The sequence below is a fragment of the Prunus persica genome, chromosome G1 (assembly GCF_000346465.2).
Source record: "Prunus persica cultivar Lovell chromosome G1, Prunus_persica_NCBIv2, whole genome shotgun sequence".
Taxonomy (NCBI): domain Eukaryota; kingdom Viridiplantae; phylum Streptophyta; class Magnoliopsida; order Rosales; family Rosaceae; genus Prunus; species Prunus persica.
The window spans coordinates 36534901-36556122 of record NC_034009.1 but is presented as its reverse complement, the minus strand read 5'-3'; the positions used below and the strand labels follow the sequence as shown (position 1 = coordinate 36556122).

The following is a 21222-nucleotide window of genomic DNA, read 5'->3' as shown; positions in this document are numbered from 1 at the left end:
CCCATCAACAATCATTTGGAATTAAGAATTGCATTTACAATTCAAGTCAATCCTTACTTACATTCTTTGTAGGAGGGCTTCGGGGGTTGAGTATATAAGTGTTTCTAGTGCTTGCTTGTCCTGAGTGCAATTGAGCTTCTGATAGCTACAGCACTAAACAAGATACAAGGCTTGTACCTTTTCTTTTTCTCCAAACACTTAGAAGAAAAAAAATGGAGTCTGTTGGTGTTTTTGCTGATGGGGAATGGGAATCCTTGAGCAGATTGTTTTCCACTGAGGAGATTGAGTTCACTCCACATTTTCTTTCTCAGGGTTCATTCCCTTTCCAGCACAATGAGGGAATGAACTTTGAAATCCCAGCCTCATTTTGCCCCAATATTCCTGAAGCTGAAATGGGATTGAGCAGGGTCAATGAGAGCTTCTTTCAACATCCTTCAGATGCTCTCAACTCTAATGTGCATTATCTTTCTCAGGAGAGTTGTTATGGTAATAACAATCATGGCAGTGCTGGAATTTTTACTGCCATTCTGAACCAGGAAAATTACTACTTCGGTAATTCTTGCCATGTTCCTGTGGCTAATGATATCTCTGCATCTATGGATGTATATATGAATCATCATGATCATGATGGAAAGAGCTTTGGTTCATTCATCCCAACATTTTCTGACATTGTGATGGAAGGAAGTGTCTCTAACAAAGAAGATTCTGGCAGTGACAGATTGGGATTTTCAGATGACAGCCAGCCAGCTGCAATTGCAATTCCAGGAGAGGAATTGCATCTGAAAAGGGTGCATGATGTGGCAGAAGACAAGTCTAACAATGACAAATCTGACAGTAATCCAAAGAAGAAACCACGTCTTTCGAAAGATGTAAGCATCATTTAAAGTTTTAGACTTCTAATTTAATGGCCTGGTTGTTGGTTTGGTTCTTATATTTCTGAATCAGTTTTCTAATTATCAGCTCCACATAATAATGCAGGTACAGAAAACTAAGAAAAATAATGCAAGGTCAAAGAAGGGCGAACAGGCTAACTCAGATGTGAAAGTCAAAGATGAAGAAGAGAGTAACACAGGGGCTGATAGGCAGAGCACTAGTTCTTGCAGCTCTGAGGATGACAATGGTTCTCAGGAGACCAATGGAGGAGAAACTTCAGACCCCAAAACATCATCAGCCCTTAACTTGAATGGCAAGACAAGAGCCAACAGAGGCTCAGCAACTGATCCACAAAGCCTCTATGCAAGGGTATGCAATAACATCTCTGTTTTCACACTAGGTTTCATTATTTTTATGCTTCAATCAATTTAGACCTTTAATTCAAACATATGCATAAATGGTTTCTTACAGTTCTTGCTTTGATTGGATCTTGCAGAAAAGAAGAGAGAGAATTAATGAGAGATTGAGAATCTTACAGAACCTTGTCCCTAATGGAACCAAGGTTGACATCAGCACAATGCTGGAAGAGGCAGTTCATTATGTGAAGTTTTTGCAGCTCCAAATCAAGGTGAGAAAATTTGTTACACTTTTAACAAAAATTTCAAATTTCTTGTTTAAAATTAAGTGGTGACAAATATATATAATCTCTGATTATCAATTAATTTTCTTTTATTTAAATTGCAGCTTTTAAGCTCTGATGATATGTGGATGTACGCACCTATTGCCTATAACGGAATGGATATTGGTCTCAGCCTGCAGAAGATGTCTCCACTTCTATGACACAGCAGGAAGCTGCTGTTGTTGTTTTTTTTCCCCTTCCCTTTTCTAATTGTTAATTATTATCAAAATATATTTAAGCTATAACATATGAACAGAATGAGTGTATACTAATTTAATTCCCTAACTTGTAATGGGTTTATTAAGTTCAATAAATTCCATTTTCAATCACGAGGAGAATCCTCAGTTTCTTATGAACACGTCTGGTTTCTGATTCTTGTGCTTGAAAACACCAAATATATAAAACCTTCCTCAATCCTCAGCATATGTACTTTCTCGAATGTAGAAGGAGAGAGATTCAAACTCATATGTAACCGTGCAAGAGCATGAAACTACCATGACCAACCAGCCTTAACCCACATGTACTATTGGAACGATTTTTGTAAGTTTAAGAACTTAAATGCGACCCCTTGGGCACAGAAAGGGAATAAATTAATAACCATAGTAGTGTTATGATGCGCCTACAATATTTGATCTGAGATTCTGATAAAGGGAAAGATCCAAAAACATATGAGAAACAGTTCATTGGATGTTATCAGCTGCCAGATGGCTTTCTAAGCTTCGTGCGGCATTGTTTAGTATGATCAGTCAATGATAATAATTATTTATACAGAAAAAGGATGAATTTATGTTAAATGCGTATAAAAGCATGATGAAGAGAGCGAGTCATAATTTGTGTTTAAGAGCTCGAAATAAATCTCGGTATCGCCGTGCTGCTATACTATTTCATTTTTAAAAAAAGGGGGAAATCCGAGTATAGCCGGCAGGCTATACTATTTCTTTTTTAAAAAAATTTGGAAAAAACCGGGTATAGCCGAGCGGCTATACTATTTCTTTTTTAATATTAAAAACCGCGTATAGCAGCGCGGCTATACTATTTCGTTTCATAAAATTTAAAGGCCATAAAATTCTAAAAACGAGTATAGCCGCAGCTCTATAATGCCTCTTGAAACTAATATTGTGGGTTCCAATCAAGACATTGGGGGGACAAGGTCCACAAACTGTGAGATTAGGGAGCATGGAGATATGTCACACGGCAGGTCTTCCGTGCCCAGGGACCTAATGAACCACCAGGTGCTTTCACCTGTCACAAGATCTCCATTAGACTTCAGGAGTAATTCATTTGATGGGAGAAAACATGTTTATCTTGAGAAGAATCAAGATGCAATGGATTTTGGATCACCTCTCCTGAGATCTTCAAGTGGAGGTGTAAATAGTTCTTTTGAATCTCCTAAACCTCATCTGGTGTCACCATATACTTCCACAACAACACAAATCGTTTGGCGCTCTTGATGGGGATACTGGAGCCATTGATATTTTCTTTACTTCTGAACAGCTCTGGCTGGGTTTCTCAGGATCTGATGCATCTGAAGCTCATGTAAGGTTTCAGTTAGAGAGGTTTGGTGTGATAGAACAATTTATTTTCTTCCCAATCAAAGGATTTGCCTTGGTTGAGTACAGAAACATTCTGCGTAATGAATGGATGTCATATTATTTCTTCTTAAAAAAAATCTAAAAACAGAGTATAGCCGGCGGCTATACTATTGATTTTTTTTAAAAATCTAAAAATGGGCTATAGCCGGGCGGCTATACGTTCTTTTTTAAAAAATTGGAAAAAACCGGATATAGCCGACCGGCTATACGATTTCTTTTGGAAATTTTTTATAGAAATATAGTATAGGCGTGCGGCCATACTATTTCATTTAAAAAAATTATGAAAAAAAGGACCCTTCTACTCCTAGTTGCATTAGTTTACATTTTATAAATATTAATTTGGCATAGCCGCCTGTCTATACGAATAAAATACGTACATGTTTCATTCGGCAAAATTTGACAAATTACAACTTAAAAGTTTGGCCACTTTATAATATTTTAATCTAATTTATTTTAACATTTTAATATATATCATTTGTATTCAATAATATGTGATAATTATGTGTATAATACGTAAATTTTGTGTGTATTATTAAAAAATTTGTAAAAAAATATGTGTATTACATATGAAAAATACATACAAACAGGTTTAATACGAGTATTGTACATTTGCTTTTTTAAAAAATGTGAATTTTACCCAGTCCTTAAGACGTGTACAAAATACGGATGTCTTATTGAAATATAGGTACATACATGTATAATATAGTATTAAAAGTGAAATTGCTAAATTCTTTATATGGATAATAACTCTGAAAAAGTAAAAAATCAAAAAGGGACAATAGAGACTTGGGTAATGGCCTAATAGTAATAGATAATGCTCTAAACTACTTTTATCGATAAACGAAAATCTGGAAAAAAATATAAAAGAAAAAGAGGATCCTAGTATATATATATGTGTGTGTGTGTGTGTGTGTGTGTGCGCACGAATCGGCTATACTATTGCTTTTTAAAATAAAATTGGGAAAAACTCAGTATAGCCGCCAGCAATACTATTTCTTTTAAAAAATAAAAAAACCTCGTATAGCCGGGCGGCTATACTATTTATTTTCAAAAGAATTCTAGAAATAGAGTATAGTCGCCGGCTATACTATTTCTTTTTGAAAAAATCAGGAAAACCCGAGTATAGCCGCCCAGCAATACTATTTTTTTTTTTTTTTTAAAGGGAACAGCCGAGGATAGCCGCACAGCCATACTATTTCTTTTTAAAAAACCGGATATAGCCTCCCGACTATACTATTTCTTTTGGAAAAAAAATTATAAAAATAGAGTATGAGCGTGCGGCCATACTATTTCTTTTTTTTAACAAATTATGAAAAAAGGACCCTCGTACTTCTGGTTGCATTAGTTTATACTTTATAGATATTAATTTAGTATAGCCGCCTGGCTATACGAATAAAATACATACATGTTTCATTCGGCAAAATTTTGGAATGCTTTGTAATGGTATATATACAAGTGTCTATATTCCTTGCTTGCCCCAACTTGCAACTGAGATCCTAATAGCTGTGGCACACTACACTTAGACAAATAGGGAAAGATGGAGTGTGTTGTTGTTTTTCTGATGGACAATGGGACTCTTTGAGCAGATTGTTCTCTGCTGAAGAAGAGCTTGAGTTCACACCACCACATTTCCTTGGTCAGGGTTCTTCATTTCCTAATTTCCAACACAATGTTGTGGGGATGAACTTTGAAACTCCAGCCACCTTTTGCACTAATAACCCTGAAGAAGCTGAAATGGGATTGGACAGGGTCAATTTGTTTCATCCTTTAGATAGCCTCAACTCTCATTTCCAATATCTTTCTTGCCATATCCCAGTAACCAATGATATCTCTACAACTCATGATCAAAAGGGTTTTGGTCCTTTTGGTTCATTTTTCATCCCAGCATTATCTGAGTCTCTGATGGAAGGAAGTGTCTGTGGCAAACAAGATTCTGGCAGTGACAGAATATTGGGATTTTCAGATGCCAGCCAGCCAGCAGCTGTTGCTGTTCCAGGAAAGGACATGTATTTCGAAAGATGTAAGAACCATTTGAAGTTTTAAATTGATGACTTGGTTGTTGATTTTAATATTTCTGAAGCAGTTTTTGATCTAATTGTCAACTTCACACCCTACAGGTACAGAAAAGTAAGAAAAATGTGAGGTCAAACAAGGGACAGAAGCTTAACTCAAATGTCAAAGATGAAGAGAGCACCACAGGACTAGATAGACATAGCTCTAGTTCTTACGGTTTTCCGGTTGACAATGCGTTTCAGAAGAGCAATGGAGGGGGAACTTCAGACCACAAAACATCATCATCAGCCAGCCCTTAACTTTCATGGCAAGGCAAGAACCAGTAGAGCGGCAGCAACTGATCCCGAGAGCCTCTATGCAAGGGTAAGTGACAACAATACTTCTCAAGTCTTGCAAAAACAAACACAAGCATACACACACACACACACACACACATACACACACACACACATGTATATGTATGGTAAGATTCTTACGATTCATGCTTCGATTAAATCTTACAGAAAAGAAGGGAGAAAATAAACTAGCGATTGAGAATCTTACAGAATCTTGTCCCTAATGGAACCAAGGTTGACCTCAGCACAATGCTGGAAGAGGCAGTTGATTATGTGAAGTTTTTGCAGCTCCAAATCAAGGTGAGTGAAACTATTGTTCGCTTCCCTTCTTTTTGAGGAACAAAATTGTCAAATTTCAGCTCAAAATTTAAATGGTCACAAGGCATTTATATTATATAATTGCTGATTATGAATTATCTTGTATATCACAGCTTTTAAGCTCTGATGATACGTGGATGTACGCTCCTATCGCTTATATCGGAATGGATATTGGTCTCAACCTGCAGAAGATATCTCCACTTCTATAACAGAGCAGCAAGCTGTTGCATTTTCAAATTTCTCTTTTCTAATTCTTAGTTATTAATATATAACAGATCAAGAGAAATGTATACTTCAGAGCCAAAAAAAGAAGAAGTATACATTACTCATTAATTTTTTAACTTGTAATGGGTTTTCTTTTTTAATAGCAACTTGTAATGGGTTCTTAGATAAATTCCATTTTTAATCACAAAGAGAATTCTCAGTTTTCATTTTTTAATTTTATTTTATATAAATATTTCTCGTCTCTGATTCTTGTGCTTAAATACGACCCCCTTGTGCATTTATATTATGATTTATACTATATTGAGCATCCGATATATACAGCATAAAATCTTTGATCCGACTCTCTGAGATTCCGATGAAGAAGATCTAAAAACATGTTTTGAAGAAGTTCATTGGATGCTAGCAGCTGCCAGGTTTTGTAGCCCTCGTGCAGCAATGTTTAGTTTAGCATTTGCCAGTCTATAGCAATAAATTAATTCTAAGTAGAAATAGTGAACCTATATGTCTGATGGATTTGCAAGAACATGATGAAAATGCCAATGAAAAACTTGTCTGCTCTCATCTGTGGCAGAACATGTTCATATTTTATTAAACAGGTTTGAATTGAATTCATGCGGTTCCATGTTTGATAACATTAAGACTAATCTCATACCTACATCATCTGTTCTGTAAAATGTGTCTTCCTCGCATTATCTAATACATATATAAAACTAAAACAATGCCAGACATGACTTTGTTGTAATTATTTTTATTGATCTAATAAAATTCTATTTTTTTAATGAAAAAAAAAGAAGGTTGTTAAGTGTAGGGAAAAATACCAGGATTTGTCCATACTGATACTCGTAAATTATAAAAAAAGAAAAAAGAATAAAAAAGGGATTCGTTGATATTACGATTTACCATTAAATGCAATCTAATGACTAAGGGCTCGTTTGGAGTGAAGCATCTCCTATGTGCTTCTCTAGAAAATCACTTAAAGTGATTATTTGAAGAAGTGATTATTGGCATCTCCAGAATCAATCCCCAAACGAGCCCTTAATATATTGAAATGATTACAATTCCTGCTTCTCATGTGTAACACATGAGTATCAGAATTATTCCAATTTCTAACCAACGAGTTCACCACATATGTACTCAAAAAAGGAAAAAAAAATTATGTGGGTTCCACCTTAAAATCCGTAATCGAATACCCTCAAAATCGAAAATGAAATCAACTAGGGGGAGTAGTTGATCTGATTATAATACCTTGATTCCCTATCTAATTGCCTCGATTCATGGCTTCCCCCATTCATGATAAGTAAACATGCCCATTGATCTCATCAATCTAATAACTAAAGCTATAACTATGTTCACACATAATACATAAATTCATCAAAATACAAAAAAGAAAGATTAATGCACATATGTCAAATTATGATTAGCAAGAAGTCGGAATTCATACTTTTAAGGGAGGACACAAAGTATTTTCCAAATATAAGGCCCCGTTAGGTTAAGTTTAAGGGGCTATTTTCATTTTCAGAGAACAAAAATGAGGCAAGAACATATTCGGTGGCCCAAAAACAGAAAACACATAATGTTTTCATAAAATGAAAACAAGTCCACGTGTACTTGTAAAAAACATAAAAAAGATGTTTTCATTCTCACGGAAAACGCTCAAAACAGGAGAGAGAGAGAGAGAGAGAGAGAGAGAGAGAAGGTTTTGGCTGGAGCTTCCTGAGCTTAGGCCGACGGCTATGGCCGTCAACTACGTCGATTAAGATAGGGGAAGATAGAGGGAGGATAGGGCTACCTTTTCCAAGTGGTGGCACGGCCTGAGGTGATCGGAATTGGCACCAATGATGGTGATAGCGGTTGGGCAATTTTCGGGTCAAAATCTGGCACTATCTCGAGTCTCGATCGATGGGTGGTGTAAGATCCCACATCAACCAACGGAGAGGGGGTGATGTGCCTTATATGTGCACACCCGCATCCATCTAGCACGAGGCATTTTGGGAGCTCACTGGCTTCGGAGTCGTAGGAACTCCGAAGTTAAGTGAGTTGGGAGCTAGAGCAATCTCAAGATGGGTGACCCACTAGGAAGTTGCTCGTGAGTTCCCAGAAACAAAACTGTGAGGGCAGAGAGGGGGGCCCAAAACGGACAATATTGTGCTACGGCGAAGTTGATCCCGGGATGTGACAATTTGGTATCAGAGCCACTCTGCCGTGTGGTGCGAGTGTGCCGACGTGGACGTCGGGCCCTTAAGAAGGGTGGATTGTAAGATCCCACATCAACCAACAGAGAGGGGGTGATGTGCCTTATATGTGCACACCCGCATCCATTTAACACGAGGCCTTTTGGGAGTTCACTGGCTTCGGAGTCGTAGGAACTCCGAAGTTAAGCGAGTTGGGGGCTAAAGCAATCCCAGGATGGGTGACTCACTGGGAAGTTGCTCGTGAGTTCCCATAAACAAAATCGTGAGGGCAGAGAGGGGGGCCCAAAGCGGACAATATCGTGCTACGACGGAGTTGATCCTGGGATGTGACAGGTGGGTTAGGTAAAGGAGGAAGAGAGGAGGAGTTTGGGGTTGATGGTGCCAGTTAGACGGCGATGAATCGCGGGTTTGAAAGTGAGACAGCGCGGGGTAGAGAGAGAGAAGAGGAAGAAAGAAAAGAGGAGGAGAAAAAAGAAATAGAAATAGAAAAAAAGAAATTAATACATTTTTAATTTTTTAAAAATAATATAATTTTTAATTTTTTAAATTATACTTTTCAAAAAATATCTTTTTAGAACTTAAATTAGCAAAAATACACTTGAAAAATAACTCACATATTATTATTTTCAAATTGTACTATCAAACACGTTTTCATTATTTTTATTTTTAAAAAATATTTTCTAATTAATCTACCAAACGCATTTTCTATTCCTAAAAATATAAATTCATTTTTTATTTTTATTCTCTATATTTTTAAAAAACGTTATCAAACGGCCCTAAATATTTGAGCAGAAATAAATTTCTTCCCACCCCTTTTTTCTTTTTCTTCTTCACGGAAATAAAACCGTTGAAACGTTGACCCACCCATCCTTGCGTATATCCGACGGCTAAAATAAATCTACAGAGCCACGTAGGTACAGTTTCACTGATGGTGGGACCCTTCTTGTCAATAGAACGGACTAGTTGGGAGTCTAGCGACCAAATCGAGTCGAAGACTCGAAGTTCGCACACCGCCGGCCACGCTCACTATTCACCAAAATCTCAGTGAGCCACCGTCCTCTCTCTCTCTCGCCATGGCCTCCGGAGAGCAACCTCCGAAGAAGCGAAAGCTCTACGAAGCTCAACCAGAGCCACCGTCATCACCGCCGTTATCTCAGCCACCGCCACCGCCACCGTCACCGCAAACCCTAGCCCCTGCCCCGAGCGTCGGAGCTCCACAATCTAATGAAGAAATTCTTAATAAACGTAGACACAGAGACGAGATTCGAAGCGTTTACGAGTGCTATAAGCGGATTAAGTTTTGCCTTTCCAAGAATGACTCTGCTCTCACGCCTGAGCTTGAGCAAGCTTATCTCTCTCTCATCACTGCTTCCAGAGGTCAGTGTGACTTTTACTCTTTTGCTCCTCTTTGTTCAGATTTATTTGTTTATTTTCGTGCAACTGTTGAACTGTAGTGCTTACGGCGGGGTTAGCTGAGTTAATTTTTGGTTGTTGATAAGCCTGAAGAAAAGAAATAGGTTATAATGCTGTTTTATTTCATGTTGAGCCTTTGGTTTCTTCAATTACTGAAACTTTGAAGAACCAGTAGTAGATGATGATTGTTAGCGTTATATAAATCTTAGTGAAGCATCAAAGGAACTTACATAATTAGGGTGTTTCTTGTGGGTTCTACATAAATTTGCACTGCATGAGATCAAATAGGTAGCATGGGAATGTTCTGCGAACAAAGTAGGTGCTGTTTAGCCCATTAGTCTTATCTTTCATCATTAATTTGCCTATGTTCAACTACTTTGCTTCAAGCTGCTAGTTAGATTTTCAGACCAAAAAAAGCTGCTAGTTAGATGCGTTGGGCCCTGCACAAGTGCTTTAATGAATGAAAGAGAGAATAAGTAGCCTTCATACTGTAGATTATAAATTTTTCTCTCCAATGTGGTAATCCTCAGGCTAACTTCACAGGTTGTACGAGCGTACAACGTATTGTGGCTGATCTCATTCCTCGATATGCTTCAAAATGCCCAACTGCTCTTGAAGCTGCAGCAAAAGTTGTTATCAATATGTATAACTGGAGCATGGCGGTAATAAATAGAGGAGAGGATGCTGAGAGTGTTGCATTTCAGACAGCTAAATCCTGTATTCTTGGTCTATCTGATATTTGTTGCACTGCTTCTTCAGTGGCGCCAACATCATCTGTCATTCGGGGTATTTGCTCTACAGTTTTCCAGAATGTGCTCACCTTTTTCATATCCACCTTTGAGGGAAAGGATGTCTTTATGATTGTTGGGAAAGAAACTGTGAGAATACAAGATTCTTCTGAGATTTTTTCTGAGCTAAAGCATAAGATTTCAGATGAAAATGAGTCTTCACCGATTAAATTATCCAAGTTATGCGCTCTCAGTTTACTCTGGATTTTCTTTTGTTATCCTAAAGAATTACTTTCAGCCTGGTTCGAACTCTTCAAATCCAGTGCATCAGAGGGAGTTCAGAAAGGGCAGTATTTCCTAAGTCAAATGACAAGCAGGCTTGATAATGATGGTGGCTATCCTTCTGATAAAACTGGTGATGAACCAAAATCAAGTACAGGTTATAGTGAATCTAGCACCAGAAGGGATGAGGTTAGCTCTGAGCAGCTAGCATCATTTGGTGCCCAAGTCTGTGGAGTTGCATCTACAGTTAAAAACAGCTGCTTGTTAGGACTGGTAATTTTTCAGAGCTGCCCTGCGTATTGAATGGATGTCATGCTATTAGATTCTGAGTTTTAGTACTGATATAATTTGATAGTCTGCCATATAAGCTATTAATTTGGGAGAATGTATATTAGTATTTTCAAGAGATTGAAGAAAATACTGGGCACTGACTCTTGTTTATTTTTAACAGAATTGGGGAAATCTTTTTATCTAGCATTGTTTGTATAACAAAAACACATAATATGTAACTTTAGGGTATGGTAGTTAGTGTATGGATATGCATGACGGATCAAATGCATCCTTCTTTCCATGTGTCCTGGAATTGCAACTCAGCTCAAGTTCAATGCAACAAATTTCTTTAGGAAAGGGGTTGTTGAGTTGACTGAGTTTTAGAACATTAGGTACTTTATTGCAATAAAGTTCTAAACCAAGACATATGTAGAGGGGATGTGGTAATTTGGGTAGACACCACTAAATGGGGAGTTTTCACATTCGTATAAAGGTTATTCTCGTACATCTGACTGGTTTTTAGAAATAAGATGTGCTTAGGTATTTGGTTTGAAGATAAGGTATCCAAATTATTTTTTTCCCCTTTTGATTAGTGGTTTGATTATTGTTATTCCTTTTCTGGTTTTGCTGATAATCTCTTGCACTGGGTCGTTTTTGTTATTGTTTTCCTTTTTTCTTTAAAATGCAGGTTCTTAGCAAAGATCCGTCATTGCGAAGTTGGATATTCTCAAAGTATAAGAAGTTGTGCAAGTTGCAGTCTTTCAAGGCGTTATCTGATATTAAATCTTCTTTGGAGGATGTCTTTAAATCATTTATAGAACAAATGGATGTAGAAGACAATCAGGTGGATAGTGATGATGATGATTCTGATCCATCCAGATTTATTGAACGAGCATATCTGGTGCCTAGGTTCTCTAACCAACATGAAACCTGTAGTGAACTATTTGGAAAAGATAGTAATTTAAGGCCTAATGGTGGATCGTATGATGATGTTTATTCTGACAGAGTTTCAGGCCAACATCTGAAACCTCGCAGCTCTATAATCCCTCTTGAAACTAATATTGTGGGTTCCAATCAAGACAGTGGGGGGACAAGGTCCACAAACTGTGAGATGAGGGAGCATGGAGATATGTCACACGGCAGGTCTTCCGTGCCCAGGGACCTAATGAACCACCAGGTGCTTTCACCTGTCACAAGATCTCCATTAGACTTCAGGAGTAATTCATTTGATGGGAGAAAACATGTTCATCTTGAGAAGAATCAAGATGCAATGGATTTTGGATCACCTCTCCAGAGATCTTCAAGTGGAGGCGTAAATAGTTCTTTTGAATCTCCTAAACCTCATCTGGTGTCACCATATACTTCCACACCAACTCAACCTCATTTGGTGTCACCATATACTTCCACAACAACACAAATTGTTTGGTGCTCTGATGGGGATACTGGAGCCATGGATATTTTCTCTGCTTCTAAACAGCTCTGGCTGGGTTTCTCAGGATCTGATGCATCTGAAGCTCATGTAAGGTTTCAGTTAGAGAGGTTTGGTGTGATAGAACAATTTATTTTCTTCCCAATCAAAGGATTTGCCTTGGTTGAGTACAGAAACATTCTGGATGCTGTAAAGGCTCGGGAATATATGCGCGGACACTTTCCTTGGCACATAAAGTTTATGGATATAGGACTGGGAACTAGAGGTGCAATGAATGGTGTTGCAGTTGGTTCTAGTTGTCATGTTTATGTTGGAAATGTTTTAAGCCAATGGGCCAAGGATGAGATTCTGCATGAATCAAGGAAAGTGCTTTACAAGGGTCCTTACATGATCACAGATCTTAGCAATGAAGGTGCATTACTGATGGAATTTGATACCCCTGAAGAAGCTGCTGCTGTAATGGCACATCTCAGACAACATCGCAAGGAAAGGAGTAATTACAGGCCACCATATAGTGCAGGGCCAACTAATGTCGTAATATCTCAAATTGATGGTGCAAGATCTGTGCCTACCCCTACCCACAGAAGCAACAACCCTGGAAACATGTCTAGTGGTCATGTTGCTGCACCATTCTCAGTAAATCATGACAGCCATCCCATGGAGCTTGTATCCCCTAGAGTAAAGTCTGAGAATCAGGGGAATTCAGTACAGAGTGGGTATACGTTTCAGTCAAACCGAGCTGTTACTGGCAGTACAGAGATGCTTGAAGCTGGCACCCAAAAGGTTGATGGTTATGACAATAACATAGCTGTGGTGGATCCTTCACAAGGAGGTGATGAACTTATATATAAATTTGTTTTTTAAACTTCCCCCATCCCCTCTCCTTTTCTTTCCTTTTGATACTAAAGGAACTTTATATTGGATGATTTTACTCTAGGTAGTCATGTTGCTTCTCATGCCACTGAACAAAACTGGATGTATGCCAAACCTGGAACGGAGCTGCATTCTGCACCAGGGAGCATTCCATGCGTTCCTGTGCCAACACAGGGACCCTCTGTCCCACCTCCACCCCAAATCCAATCATCTCCATTTATACGACCTATTTACCTCCCTCCAAATAGTTCCTGGGATCCACGGGGTGTAAATCATAATCCTCCTTTGAACCCAATCTCACCAGGTGTAATGCCCAACAGTTTTCATGGTAATGCTATTGTATCTCCCTTCATTCCTGCTTCAGTGACTCCACTTGCACAAGTACAAGGAACTCCAGCACAGCAATTTGACCAAATGTTTTCAGTTCCGACAGTGCCACCACCATTATCATCTCTACCACCTCCTCTGCCTGAAATGCCACCTCCATTGCCCCCATCTCCACCACCTTTGCCTCAATCGCAGCCACCTTTCGTTCCTCCTCCTCCACATTCACCTCCTCCACCTCTGCCTGTTCCAGAATCATCTGGAGTAGAAATTTCTGGACGATGCTTGCAATATCGGTGGCAAGGAGTGTTGTGTAAAAGTGGTGTTCAGTACTGTACGGTTTATGCATCTAGGGTGGATTCTGATATTTGCAAATATTCCAATGCCATTTCAGAACCTGCAGAGTAAGCACTTATCTTGTCTTTAGTTTCCTTTCTGGAATCTCATTAGGGTTTGCATATATCAAATAAATATCTATTAACAATTTATGACTAATTTGTTCAGATGGCCTGCTAAATTAGACATGACCAAGCGTACAGATTTTCGGCATGTGAAATCAACATTTACTAGCACCCCACCACATAAAGTAAGTCAGTGAATATCTCTCTCTCTCTCTCTCTCTCTCTCTCTCTCTCTCTCTCTCTCATGTCGAGGAATGTATTTAATGCCTGTGTCTTTGGGTACCTATATTTTTCTGGTTTATAAGGCCTTCAGAATCAAATAAATATCATATTGAACAGCTTTGCCTTTTATAAGATGAGCTACAGAATAGTTTTTCCATCACACAAAGAATGTGAGAATTATACAGTGTTCACTGGTTAACCTCAATGGATCATAAATTGGCATGTGGTGAATCCCTGGTAAACTGGTTGTCATCATAGCTATATATAATGCCAAGGATGCTGATAAGATGTAAATGATTGGTCAATATGATATTTATTTGACTTATATGGCCTACTACTCATTCAGTAATTTACTGAAAAAATTTGTGTTACAAACTGAGAAAAATTGATCCCCGGTCTACCTTACCGAGTACTGACTTAATTGACGGGAGGGCCGAATTTCTACATATTAATATAAACTTATTTTTCTCCTTTTCCTTTCCAAACCTTATTTAATTTCATTGTCCTTCTTTTGCATCTGATGCAGAGGGAGGTATGTCGATTAATCCCAGCTTCTGCAGGCGACCATAAAGGCGTAAGTTACTCCTTGTTATTTTGGTCCTGTAGTTATGTAGCCTCCTCTGTCTATTATGATTTTGTCCCTTTGATAATGTGATTGTACTCTTTAGACAAATCATGTTTCAATTCATAAAGGTCATTGATCTTCATATTTGTACAGACTTTATCAAAAAAAAGTGTAGTTCAAATATTTGTACATGGACTTTACCACACGTATAAGTCTTGCATTACTGTTGTCCAGTTTCAGGATTTCATTTCGTACCTGAAGCAGAGGGAGTGCTCGGGCGTGATAAAGATCCCTGCCGTGAAATCCTTATGGGCGAGGCTTCTCTTCATACTTCCACATTCGAATGACACTTGCTCCATGCTCTCTATTGCACCCACTCCGCCGGATTCCCTCATTGCTTTAATATTACCTAAAGAAACCAACTTTGAGTGGGTTTGATATGATCTTAGTTTATTGTATGGCTGGAAGTCTGGCCATACATGTGCTTGCCGTGGCCTATGGAGTATTATTTTCAGAACACAACACTTATTTGTTATGCTTATTATGCTAGTTGGTGATGTATTGTTTTTCAATATTTTCATACACGGTACAGAATCCAGCATACTTTATAGGGATCAATCTTTGTTTCAGCTTAGCTTAGCATGTAGATCGAAAGCATTCTCTCACATTTAGACCCCAACCTCTTTCCCCCTACCTTCCCCTCCTTTGTAGCACTCTCTCTCTCTCTCTCTCTCTCTCTCTCTCTCTCTCTCTCTCTCTGAGGAGAACAATTTCCTATCCCGTTGCATTCTCATTTTTTTCCTCTCTCTACATGTCACGTAGCAAGGGAGGAGAGAGATACGAAGAAGTGACAAGGCAACATGAAGAGGGCCAAGATGGAATATTGTGGCTCAATGAGCCCACAAGTAACACAACACATAAGCCTGGACCTGATGCAAAAATGCTTAATTTTCTTTCATAGCCCAAAGAAACATAGAAAAAATAAATGGTTAGAAAAAGGGGAAGAAAAAATGAATTTGGCAAGGGTAGACTTTGCGGCTCCGCCTGGAGAAATTATAAAATAGTACGGATGTGAGTGTTCCTCAAGTAATTCAGGCTGGGCGCAACTAAGCGCCAACCTCTCCTAACTATTTTGATTTCCGATTGACCCGCACATTTACTCTCACTTATCTTTATTCGAGAATTCGATCGGCTTCTTCTACAAAGACATGTCGAACCGGCACGCTCAGACAAGGCAACCCGGGAACAAGGGTTTCGCCAAAACCCAAAGGGTCTTCGTCCCCAAGAATCAAGACCAAAATCCAGGCCCTAAAGAGCCCACGCTCTCCAGCTCTCTCAGGCAATCGCTTGCCACTCAATCCAATGCCGAAACTGCCACCGTTGCTGCTGCGGCGCCGTCGGCAAGTAGGGTTCGGATGGGAGAGAAAGGAGAGTGGGTGTCCAGCAGAGCTCACGTTGGTAATTTCGTAAATTACTTGCCCCAGGATGAGGCGGTGGCGGCTGGGCTCGGCGCCGACGAAGGTGGATTGGATGCCCTGCAGTCTCAGAGAGTTGTGGATCTTCTTAACAGAGAGCTCTCTCGCTTGCTCAAGTTGAACCCGAAGGAGTTCTGGAGACAAGGTGCGTACAACTTAGTTAAGCTGCAACCTTTTTAACATTGATAAGCTTGTTTGTCAAACAAAATTGTCAATTTAATAGAAAATTTGTTACCATTTCTGTTATCATCCCATCTAGTTTTCCAGTTTTTTGTTGTTATAATTATGCTTGTTCTTGTGATAGTACCATTAATATTTCACTGTTGTTGTTCCTGATACCCATTTTTCTCAGTGGCTAGTGATATTTCCTTGCATGAATTTCTGGATAGCTTCCTACAGTTCAGGAGCAGATGGTATGACTTCCCTCATCATGGAGCCAAAGAAATGGTGGCAGGGGTCATTGTTGGGGAGTTCGAATTAAGCCGGCGTGTTTTTATGGCATTGTATCGCATGTAAGTCTGAGCTTGCAGCTGTAGCTTCATACTTTATTAGTTCGTTATCCTTTTTTTATATTCACTACCTCTGTCATTATATTACAGATCCTCTAATAGGGATCCCGGTGCACGTGCTGCTGATAGTCTCAGTCCAAAAGACCATGAAGGTGTGTTCTCTCTTCTCTGTAAATTTGTGTTCATACAGTCTGGTGGGCAAAAAAACCCACTTTTTGGAATAGGATTGCTGTAACCGTTAAAATAATGTGAATATTATTATGTATTACTTTGGGTCAGCTTCCTTTGTGCAGTAACCAATGTATGGGATAACTTTTGTGTCCAAATTAGAGCTTGTGGGTGCTTTTAGGTGTATCATAGAAGTCTGCATCTATGTCCTATATTTGCATTGAAGTTGAACATATCTTATTGGAGAAAATATGATTGGGATGGGGTTTTTTTATTGCTTTTTTTTCTTTCTTCATTTGTATCATATCCTAATGACAGTTTTTCACTAATTCCACATGTAGTTCTTTTGCAGGAGAAGAAGTTGCTTGACCTGCCTAAGTTGCTAGACATCTGTGCTATATATGGTCATGAAAATGAAGATTTGACCAGAGTGTTGGTAGGCATTTTTTATGAATAGCGCCCTACTGCATTGGTTCTCTCTCTCTCTCTCTCTCTCTCTCTCTCTCTCTCGCTCTTTTTCTCTTTATTTTTCTGTTTGTATTTTTGGGAAGTACTGTCTTATTACATAGCATATTACCACAGGTGTTTTCCCTTCCTAAACTATTGTCTCTCCCTTTTAAAACAAGAGGTCAAGTTTGGATGGTTGCCCCGTGCCCACCTTCCATCTATTTCATAAAAAATAAGTAATTTTCTCTCCATATTCATCTGTTTTAGTTTCAGTTCCCAAAGTGCAATTTTTTCCCCCCCCCCGGGGGGGGGGGGGGGGGGGGCGCACGGCGCGGACCTCTTGATTGAAGCTCCTCTGTTCTGAATAATGAGAAACAAACATTTGCAGCCTAATGGCTATAGTCATAGGTTTTCATGACCTCTACTTTTTAGACTTGAGGAAACTTATAATGAAGAGAACTCAGCTGTTGTATAATGTTGATCAAAATTTCCAGCCTAACAAATAACCATTAACTCTAAACGTGTTTGTATTTCTTTATTCCTTATTTAGTCTAGTCTTTACTGTTAGTATTTACATGTACTTTTTCAATTAAGTAGCTTGCGTGCATTTCTGATACATGACGGAGGTTTTTCCAATATCATGTACAGGCCCTTTTTTCCTCTGGAAACCCTGGAGACCAGGGACCCAGCCTTCTTACTGATCTATTGGAGGTGAGTTTCTTTCTATTACTTTTTTTATTGAACATATTGGGACAACCAACTCCTTCCTACACCTTCTCCCATCCAGTACTTACTTTAAATTTAAATTAATTTCTTTCAAATATTAAATAGTGGGTATTAATTTGGATATGGTCTGCTGCATGCTGTAGAAAAGTTTCTTTTGTCAATATATCAATTAATTTTTTACAGTAACACGTGGTATTGTATCTGGAAGTTCTGTTGAACGAGTTTTAGCTACAAGTACAGCAAAGGAACTCATTTAATAAGGAATTCAAGGAAATCATTACTTTTCCTTTTTTGGGTTGGATCTATGATACTTCCAGTGGATCCTTGCCATTTCAGTTTCAGCTTTTTCAAGAGATAAGGATGTTTACATGCTTATGGTACTTGTGTTAAAAAAATTCTCCTTCTTTGGTAGGTTATGGACTTCATAAACGACGCAATTGTATCCATGGACGCTTTACTAACTGCCTACGAACCATCAGCTGTGTTCTTTTTGTGCCCTGTTGAAACGAGGTACCTTGTTTAGCATTGGGTTAAATTTGTGGTCTAAGCATGAATGGTAGTAGCTGTATTCCACAGTAAGAACATGTGAGTGAATAAGGGTTTTCAGTTTTTACCAGCCTTTTTTGGTTCTTTGTCTAGGATTTTTATAGTGGAACCTGATAGGTTGGTAAATCGTGGGTTTTAGCATGAATGCTGTCAAAAGTTTCAATAATAAGGAAATAGTATATCTCTCTGTCTATGCAGTTACGGGAACGACGCATTACTAAGCACTCTAGCAAGGTTGCATGATTCATTACTTCCATCTTTGCAGCGTGGGTTTCGAATAATTTCAAGTTCAAGAGCTTCAGAAGATAAAATGGTGTCTAATATTGCTATAAGTTTGAAAATGTTGTCAATGAGAATCGTCAAGTTTGGTTGGAAACTCTTGGACTTATGCTATCTAAGTGAGGAGGTCTTCAAAGATAACCTTCCCATTCCATCTGCTGCAGAGATGTTCCCAGCCAAAATAGAGGATCCTTTCATTAGGGCAGATATATTGGTTCAAACTTTAAGAGAGATTAACGGAATTTCAGTATGTGCTCAGGAAAACCAGAATAGGCAAACCTTTCTTCAAAATGTTGAGAAGAACTTCAACATTTTGAGCAAAATGGAGAACTTACAAAATAACGGTAAGGGATTACATGCTATTACTGTTTGTTTTAATTGTTCTTGTTTATTATAATTTTCCAGTTACTAGGTCTTATATGTATCAAGGTAGACATTGTATATATGTCATGAGATGCATTTGTTTTGGAAGTAGCAAATAATTGATCAATGTTATTGATAAATACAATAATCCTTGCATGATTTGTCATAGAATTCTTACGTAGTAAGAGAAGTTATAAACTAGCAAAGTATGCTGAATAAATTGTTTTCTTAATCTCTCTCCACTATTATATCGATATGGGAGTTGATTTCTAGATTTTGAGACGGTCATTTTCTCAATTAGGACGTTAGGGTGTTGGGGAAGAAAGGAGGTAAAATGAAATTTCACAATAATTGGTGTCTTATAAAATTTTTATATTCGGTTATCAATCGGAAAATATTTACAATGCGTGATTGTTTTTTATTGGACAGTTAAGTATAATTAGCTTGATCTTGAAGAAGTAAGTTATATCAAGTCAACTTCGTTCATGCAGGATGGATAGTCGTGGATGATGAACAGCTAGGGTATGTATCCGGGATACTGATGAGTTCTCACAAAGTCATTGTTAAGGAGCACCCCAGTACGACTGTCCCTTTAACAAACAACAAGGTGCAAATAGATGAAGATGTTGCAATTGTAGAGTCCAGAATCAGTCAAATAAAGGACCTCTTTCCTGATTATGGCAAAGGGTTTTTAGCTGCCTGTCTAGAAGCCTACAACCAGAATCCTGAGGAGGTGATTCAGAGGATTCTTGAAGGAACACTTCATAAAGATCTGCAGTCCTTGGACACTTCACTAGAAACAATGCCAGTATCCAAGAATGCCACTGTTAGTAGGAATGATAAAGGGAAAGGAAAGCTAGTTGAATTTACAGCACCACCTGCCACTAATACAGTGGCCGTTGCTAGGGATAAACCAAACAGCAGCTCTTCAGTTTCATCTTCCTCTACACAGGGAAGGTTTGTTAGGAAGTCTAAAGCGGACTTGCCTGATTCTGATATCCTTGATAACAGAAATGCAGAGTACACAGCAAAAACTGCTGCTCTTATTTCGAAGTATGAAGATGAGTATGAAGATGAATATGATGACTCTTTTGATGATCTAGGTCTGAGTGTTGCAGATTCAGGAGTCGGGGAAAGTGAGATATTTAGTGAAAAAAGTAGCTCAAATATGGGTAGGCCTTTTGAAAAGCAAAATGAAAGTTCATCTCGAAGTGCTCCTAGTTCGAAATGGGGCTCCAGGCAGAAGCCCCAGTATTATGTCAAGGATGGTAAGAATTACAGTTACAAAGTTGCAGGTTCAATTGCAGTTGCAAATGCTGGTGAAGCATCATTAATTACAGAAGCACAGCAGGACATGATTCATGGCCTTGGTCGCGGCGGCAATCTTCCTCTTGGTGCGGTCAAGAAGCTGACGGAGTACTCTGAGGAGCAAAACAAGCAGTTTGATATTCCTCAGATGGAAGGGAGAGGGAGAGGGTTTATTGGGAATGCCAGGGGCAGAGGAAGGAAAGGAGGAAGACAAAGGGATTCCAGTGAGGAGCAAGATAATAAGCAAAATGATGCTTCTGAAGTTGAAGGCCAAGAGAATACCGAGAATCAAAGGGGAGGAAGGGGAAGGGGACGGAGAGGAGGCGGAGGGGGAAGAAATTTCAGAAAGGACAGGGCCATGAATAAGCACTTTTCTGGTTTAGGTGGCTCTTAGGTATACAGGATTACAGTGATTATCTGCCCTACTCGTAGTTTTGGGAATGGTTTTAAGCATGAGATCTTTCGAGAGTTTCAAATTACTGTAAATTTTGGTTACATCGATTAATTAATGAGTTATATGCATCAAAATGAAGGATTATCGGTGGTTTTTAAATAAGCTGTGCTTTCACTTGTATCAAAACCATTAATGGTGCAAAGGCAGTCTATTTTTATACATCCTGGTAATGAAGCAATATTCCCTTTCTTTCTTTCGTTCTTATGTTGAACA

At 38.6% G+C, this 21222-nt stretch overlaps 2 protein-coding genes and 1 pseudogene across 2 annotated transcripts; all 3 read left to right on the top strand.

The window, feature by feature from the left end:
* Window positions 213-1827, top strand: LOC18792670 (transcription factor bHLH77). The gene is made up of 4 exons (XM_007223970.2): window positions 213-869; window positions 979-1242; window positions 1370-1501; window positions 1618-1827. Exons 1-4 carry the CDS (start codon window positions 213-215, stop codon window positions 1711-1713), a joined length of 1149 nt encoding a protein of 382 aa, XP_007224032.1. The 3' UTR covers window positions 1714-1827.
* LOC18788455 lies at window positions 2650-6019 on the top strand (annotated as a pseudogene).
* Window positions 9215-21201, top strand: LOC18792006. Its single transcript, XM_020560881.1, is given in 16 exon segments — window positions 9215-9604; window positions 10184-10923; window positions 11609-13181; window positions 13287-13950; window positions 14051-14132; window positions 14696-14743; window positions 14969-15162; window positions 15285-15297; window positions 15916-16354; window positions 16562-16721; window positions 16809-16870; window positions 17228-17436; window positions 17982-18044; window positions 18472-18569; window positions 18804-19228; window positions 19739-21201. Coding segments are annotated over 16 exon segments (6285 nt in total). The 5' UTR covers window positions 9215-9300; the 3' UTR covers window positions 20950-21201.

Bases quoted from the DNA above. Each gene is read 5' to 3' on its own strand.
- LOC18792670 (XM_007223970.2), top strand. From the start codon at position 213: ATGGAGTCTGTTGGTGTTTTTGCTGATGGGGAATGGGAATCCTTGAGC. The intron at 1,243-1,369 runs GTATGCAATAAC...TGGATCTTGCAG, and splicing joins CACAAAGCCTCTATGCAAGG to AAAAGAAGAGAGAGAATTAA. The intron at 1,502-1,617 runs GTGAGAAAATTT...TTTAAATTGCAG, and splicing joins TTTTGCAGCTCCAAATCAAG to CTTTTAAGCTCTGATGATAT.